Here is a 7,692-nt window from a genome sequence, read left to right as displayed (position 1 = left end):
AGTTTACCAAAATTTGCTGATGGAATTTTGCAACTTCTGTTCTGTTTAACCCACAGGTTTAGCGTCTTGACATAATATGCACCTAGGTCCTCTCATCAGGTTTCGCATAAATAGAGCAACCGATGTTTGAAACTTTGGTCTATAATTAATGAGTCTTTGATTAAATGCCCGAAATAATTGTAATAACAAAATGAGCAGCTCAAATCGATGATCAAACGGGCACTATGTTTCTCATTACCACTGTGGGTTGAATTACAATTTATTGACAACAACAAAAAAGCGTATCCATCTGCAAGTTCCAGACAGTCAAACTGCGATAAGCTCCATTAGAAGAAGAAAAACAGCTGTGGTAATTAGCACACGGGGACAGAGTCAGAGGAAATAAAAACTTTTATTTTGAATCCGACAAATAAAGGCACAAATTATCCCTTGTGACTGAGAGTCGATATTGTCACTACGATGTCTGTGACATTTTCATGATAATGCGCTGAATCTTTACTCAACTAATTAGAATAATGGTTATAATGGACTATAAGGTTTGATGCTCAGGATAATTGAACAAACGCAACTAAACTAATGGGGATCAATGGACAGTCTCATTGAATATAATTATATAACGTAGTTCTTATAACTAATTAATACATAGATCTACTCGTTATACAATTTAAATGATATAATCATCACTTTTTTTTTCTTAATGCATGTTATAATGTTTTAGTGCTTTACAGGTGCACAAAGAAAGAACGTTGTTAAATGATCATTTTTTGTTGAGCCTTGGCTTCCTTTGTACTGCGTGTATAAATCAAGGTCTGTACCTGAATTAATAAGGGAGGAGCCTAGCTCTAAAGTAACTGTGGTGTCGATGTCCCACACGTCTCTCCCTCCCACAATGTCGATTTCACATTTGTGGGGAAACAACTCAACTTACTCTCGCGATGAAAACCTGATCATACCAATTTCAACACCATCACCTTCTGGTTCATATTATGCAAATATCGTAAGCGACGAGCAGTGGTACATTGTCCAAGTGGTCAACGGGGTGGCCATCTCTGGTCTCCTCAGTCTGTTCGGCGTGGCCTCCAACATCATCAACATTGTCGTGTTTGCCAAGCAAGGCTTTCAGGACAGCATGAACATCAGCCTCATGGGTGAGATGGTGGTTGTCTTCTTTTCTTTTTTCTTTTTTTCTTTTTTTCTTTTTTTTTTGGGGGGGGTGTCCCATTTATATGCGATTGACGTCATCTGAATAGTAGAAAAAAGTGTGTATGGTGGTGTCCAATTGTATATTTAGTACACACTTAGTATAACGTGTAACTGTTACAGATAGAGACTCAAGGAATATATCTTCATATAAGTCAAGGACCTGAGAGCAATGATGATTTGAGTAATAATGGTGCTAGTGAGTGAAGATGTTGGATTGCGTTTATGTAATGTTAGCGCAAATCTTATCTCCGTTTGTTCCAATGAGTCAGGAGGGACGCGGGCACCCTCTATCTCATTACCCACTGGAACCATCTTTAATGTCACCCTGAATCTCTGAAGCGGTGGGCACAGTATCTGCTGAGATAACGTTGTTAGTGTTAGCCTATTCTATCGGGCGAAGACAAGTTAGGAGAGGACCTTAGTAGGCAGATAGTACAGTGACAAGTACATTAGGGTCTTGTTAAGTGTTGTTACTTGGAACATAAAACAATGTTTAACACAACTAACCTTCTGTCTGCTTGCGTCTACAACAGGAGTTAGCCAAACCTGTTTCTCTCTGTGTTGTGATCCTTCCTCAGCTTTGGAGCCCCGATGCGTTGGAATCTCACACGTTACACACAAATAAACCGAGGCTCTAACTAGCCTTTTCTCCACCTATACTCTCAGCACGCCTCCTCTGCCTTGCTACAGCTCTCCCTTCTAAAGTCTCACCTGTAGTAACCCAGACTGCTTTTATAAACTTGCAAACAATACAACTGAACTGAGACTCACACTTTACTCACTCTCACACTTTCAGCCAAACAATACAATAGACTAGGCCTAACCCCCTGCCACAACCAAAAACAACCAAATAGACCACAGCACTTTAAAAGAGACTGCGGGTTCGGGGGTTAGAGCCTCAACTTGGGCCGACATTGTCGCCTTTAAAGGTTAGAGACTCAACTTGGGCCGACATTGTCTCCTTTATAAAGGCACTTGACACTAATTTCCCATTTGGCTCCGTCCTTTAAACATACACCATGTTACTTTCATTTTTCACTACATACGTCAGGTAGATAAAAAAAAAAAGAAACCAAGATGAAATATAGCACCCAGCACACTTACAACGCGTGTAATTTGACTCCAGACTCTTGTGCTTTAAAAAAAAAACATCAACAAATGAAAGCAAAAAAAGCAGTGGCTACAACAAGTTAGGAAATCAATAACCCCAAAGCGGTAAAGATAGAAGACCGTATTTACTGAACTAGTGTTTGGTCCCTTTACTCTCCACGACCATCTCCCAGTTGGTTCGCGACGGTTTACCAGCTTACCTTCATACCTGGAGGCCTTACCCCTATCCACCACCCAGATACGGGCTGATTGGGAATAAGGACACAATACTACTGCCAGTTAGCGTAGATTTCTCATCCAGACTTTGCCATACGTAGACAACAAACAAAGCAGCCGGGGCTTTAGTAGGATTTATGGCACATCCCTCGCCAAGAATTTCTGGGGGAATTCCATCAGGGCCGACCACCTTGCCTGCTTTCTGATGTCTTATCGCCTCCTTGATCTCCTCTAAACTAGACTTTTCTTCACTCTCCTCCAGAATCTCTGCTGGTGGAATGTCAAACTGTTTTTCTTGCCTTGGTCTGTTCAGTAGCTCTTTGAAATGCTCCTTCCAGCGTTCTTTCTGTTCGTCTGGATTTGTAAGAAGCTTTCCTTCTTTATCCTTAACTGGCATATATGCGTTCTTGTATCTGCCTGCAAGTTTCTTGGTGGTTTCATACCGTCCTCTCTTGTGTCCTGCCCCTGCTACTTCCTCTGCTTCGCGCGCCAGGTCATTTACATAGTTTCTTTTGTCTTTCCGTATGTTGACTTGTACATCCTTCATAGCTTTGGTTTATTCTTCTTGGGCCTTTGCTTTGGCTGCTCTTGTCTTGCTCCTGTTTACCTGATCCTTTTTCCTTTTCCTGCCCTCTATCTTCCTCAGAGTGGTGGCAGATATCCGCGGATTGTGCTCAGGTTTCCGTTTCCCAGTACCTCTTGACACACAGTGGTCCAACCCTCTTTTATTGCCTCCCATGTTTCTTCCACGCTGCTATCCTCGCCTAGTGTTTCCAACACTTGGAACGTGTTCTTAACTACGACATTAAACTCCTTTCTTGGCGATGGCTCTCTCGGAAATCCCACGTTGTTCCGGCACCTATGATTGACCACCCCCTGTCTTTGCTTTAGTTTTAGTCGGATTGTTGAAATGAGCAGATGATGATCAGACGCTACGTCTACGCCCCTGTAAACTCTAACATCCCATATTGATCTCCTGTATTTCTTGTTGACACATATGTGGTCAATCTAGTTTTCAGTTTGTTGGTTTGGAGACAACCAAGCTGCTTTGTGTATCTGTTTATGTGGGAAAACAGTTCCTTCTATCATTAGCCCATTTGTTGTACATATTTACAAAAATAGTTCTCCGTTCTCGTTTCTGACTCTAAGTCCGCGTTTCCCCATGATTTCCTCCAAGCCCACATTGTCACTGTCTACCTTAGCGTTGAGGTCTCCCATTAAAATCAAGAAGTCCTTCCTTCTAACCTGATCAATAATATTTTGTAGCCTTTTGTAGAAATTCTCTTTCACATCCTAGTCCTTATCATTGGTTTGGGGGGGGTATATCCCTGGATAACATGAAGGTTGATGTCTTTCTTCTGTGAACGGAATTCGGCTGATATTAGTCGCGGACCCTCTGCTTTCTATCTTATCAAAGCCCGCTTGGCCTGTCTTGATAACAGAATACCTACTCCTTCTGTATGTGGCAAGTTTTCCTCTGGATGTCCAGAGTAGAGAATTGCTTCCCTTGAAGCAAGTTGGCACTCCCCAGCATTCGTCCATCTCGTCTCACAAAGACCCAATATGTCCAGTTGGTAGGCCTCCATCTCTTTTGCCACCTGCAGTGCCTTCCCTGTCTCGTAAATGTACGAACATTCCAGGTGCCAAGTCTGGTGGTTCTTCTGGTCGACAGGAGGTTTCTCGGCTTGGTGGCTTCCTTTCGGCTTTCACCACCCTGCGTCATTCTACACTCCATTTTCTCTCCTCTTTTCGGTGATGAAGGTCCTCTATATTCCAAAAGAGGCGGCCGTATTGTTTTTGCTGTGTATGTTTTTGTAGCTGTTTTTCTTTTGTTTTGTTTTGTTTTACGTGAAAGGGTTGCAAAAAACTCTTTGCCCAACCGACCTTAGTCGCCTTCTACTTCTACAACATGCACGGTAGGGATACAGTGGTGATAGTCTTTGCTCCCCTGTCCCTTGGACAGGGCCCCGGGAAGCACACGGGTGTCACTTTTTATAGCGTTACCTAAAGCATCATGTGCCACCGGGCGTGGTGTGCATAGAACAATAAGCCTGTTCATTCATTTTACAAAAATCTTGCTGCGAGTACTAATGGGGAAAATGGGGACAAAGTCAAAGACCAGAGATATCTAGAACGCAATTCGGTTTTGATCCTGACAAGGGCACCAGAAATGCTATATATTCACCTTAGTTAATGAAAAGATGTATTGAATCACGCAAAGATCTGTATTTACGTTTCACAGATTAGTCAACGGCTTTGGATAAGGTTAGACATGATGGTTTATTCAAAATAAAGGAAGAGCGAGACACAGATGAAAATATCTAAGAATTATAAGAAATTTGTACTTGGACCAAAAGGTTGTTGTACTAATTGGGGGAGCGTACAGTGAGTATAAGCAGATTACAAGATGAGTGAGTCAAGGATGTGCTATGTCACCAGACCTTTTTACGATATTATTCAGTGAAGCAATCCTTAGAAACATAGTAGAATGTCCAGGTCTCAAAGTGGTTGGCTAAAATATTAATAGCATAAAGTAATATGCGATGGTAAAGTTTAACAGTTTAAGAAAAAAAATTACAAACGTTTTTTGATGCTGTTGTAATGGAAAGTGAACGTAAAGGCTTACTGTGGAGTGGAAGAAAACAGAATGCATGGTGAAAAAAAAAAGCAGTGAATCCTATTTGCAATCTCATAAGCAAAGGCGGAACCCGATCAAACAAGTTCAACAGCATAAATATCTAGAATATATAATTACACATTATGATATCATATGTTGCACGGAAATAAAACGGAAAGTAACAAAAGCTAAAGATAGTTTCAGTAAAATGTGCTCAATCCTGGAAAATAAAAAACATCTCAATGACTACTAAAACGAAAGTTCTGAAATGCTACGTATGGTCAACCCTTCCGTTTGGTTTTGAGTGCTAGACAATCACTAAAGAGAGTAAAAATTAAATAGAAGCAACAGAAATGTGTTTTCTTAGGACACTGCTGAGAATTCCTTGAAACGAAAAAGAATCAAATAAGGCAGTTCTTGAAGAAGCCCATGTGGGGCGCTCGCTGATTAAAAAACAATCCAAAAAGGACAAATACAGTTTCTGGGTCACTTGAATAAACATAAACGCCTTGAACATCAGGATCTCATAGGCAAAACAGTTCAAAAGAGGCAGTGCAACATATGATATCATAATATGTAATTATATATATGATATGATATCATAATATGTAATTATATATATGATATGATATCATAATATGTAATTATATATATGATATGATATCATAATATGTAATTATATATATGATATGATATCATAATATGTAATTATATATATGATATGATATGATATCATAATATGTAATTATATATATGATATGATATGATATCATAATATGTAATTATATATATGATATGATATGATATCATAATATGTAATTATATATTCTAGATATTTATGCTGTTGAACTTGTTTGATCGGGTTCCGCCTTTGCTTATGAGATTGCAAATAGGATTTACTGCTTTTTTTTCACCATGCATTCTGTTTTCTTTCCAGAGCAACCAGCTTAGAGAGCTTAAACTTAAACAGATGGATGACGTGGAAAGATCAGGATAATGAAGCATTTTGAAGAGCATCCGAGCAAAGAAACTGATTTTTTTAAATACATGATAGCCGATGTTTGTTACAGATCTACCACTTCATGATGATGATGATGATGACGTTGATTTACTGAAGAAAATAAATGAATGTTCACTTTGTCTTGGTTGAACTCTTTTCATGTCAGAGTATTTCTACAGTCATGTCACCAAACCTGCAAGAGGGGGGGGGGGGGGTGGGGGTGACACATAAGTATTGTGTATTGTATATTTCACCTTGTAAAATGTATATCATTCCAGGGCTTGCTGTTTCTGACCTGTGCTCCCTGCTGACCATGATATGGATATGTATCTGCGTGACCCCGCTCTTCTACCTCTCTGAGTTGCCCTTTGACCCAAGGGATATCATGTACCTCACGGGGGTCACGCCCCATTTCCTCTTTGTCAAAATTGCCACTTTTATCACTGCTTTCATCACCTTCGAGCGATGTCTGTGTATCGCTGTCCCTCTGAAGGTGAAGACGATCATCACTCCGGGAAGGACAAAGATAATTATTATCTCCATCTACATTGCCATGGCTGTTTTGATGATCCCCTTCTGCCTTGGAAACAGTATTGAGTTGGTTTTCGATTTCACAAGGAATGTTACTATCCTAAAATCCACGTTCACGGCAGAAAGAGACATGTTAGAAGCCATTACATTTCTCACCCAAGGTGTATTTACAACGACGTTTTCCTTCGTCTTCGTCATTTGCTGTACCATCGTTCTTGTCGTCAAACTCAACAGTAAAACAAAATGGCGAGAGGCCACTGCAGCCAAGTCTGATCGAGCAGCGGAAGGAGTTGGGGTCAGAGATAAAAAGGTTGTGAAAATGGTGACCTTCATCGCTGTCATTTTCATCGTCTGCGCCGTACCTCCCACGCTATTGTTTTTCTACATGGTGTTTGACCAAGATTTCCGTATTGATGGTGTCTATCGAAATCTCTATAGTGTCATTTGGTCTTCAGCATTTTTAACAGAAACTATAAACTCCAGCGTGAATATATTTGTGTATCTGAAAATGAGTTCGAAATACCGAGCAGTATTTCTGAAAACATTTTGGAAAAAGGAGGAAAAATAACTTTTTACCTGAAGATGAAGAGCAAATAATTATAACTTTTGTGGCATGGAGTTTGAGGCTTGATTGATAGTAATTCCAGGTCGCTGAAAGAAACCAAAAGTTGCATCAGTTTTACTCTATCATGTCAAGGTTTTGCTCTATGGCACAACCACTGCTTCTGCAATTTCCAATTGAATTAGTAATATGTACGTAATAACAAATGCCAATCATGTTCAGAGCAATGAAAAGAAAAATGAAAAGTGACACATCAATTTTTCAAAATTTGTGAGGCAGCGTGGTGGAATCAGGCTCTCGTCAAAATAATCAAAGTGAAGAAACTTGCATTTTTCCGCTGGTTTGTGAATTTTTATCAAATTTTTGTTTTTTGGCACACCTTTAATGCCCATTAAAGAACTCATTTCTGTGTGGATTTTTCTGAAAAGCTTCGATTAAAGGCATAAAAAAATG

At 39.9% G+C, this 7,692-nt stretch overlaps 1 protein-coding gene across 1 annotated transcript; it reads left to right on the top strand.

Moving 5' to 3' along the window:
* Positions 1-832: 832 nt before the first annotated feature.
* On the top strand, positions 833-7,245 carry LOC106013688 (adenosine receptor A1-like). Its single transcript, XM_013090080.2, has 2 exons — positions 833-1,148; positions 6,425-7,245. The coding sequence occupies exons 1-2, from the start codon at positions 863-865 to the stop codon at positions 7,243-7,245; spliced, it is 1,107 nt and encodes a 368-aa protein (XP_012945534.1). The 5' UTR covers positions 833-862.
* The last annotated feature ends 447 nt before the right edge of the window (positions 7,246-7,692 follow it).

Source organism: Aplysia californica, unplaced genomic scaffold (assembly GCF_000002075.1).
Source record: "Aplysia californica isolate F4 #8 unplaced genomic scaffold, AplCal3.0 scaffold01134, whole genome shotgun sequence".
NCBI lineage: Eukaryota > Metazoa > Mollusca > Gastropoda > Aplysiida > Aplysiidae > Aplysia > Aplysia californica.
The sequence above is the reverse complement of the archived record's forward strand: the minus strand, read 5'-3'. Positions and strand labels throughout refer to the sequence as shown.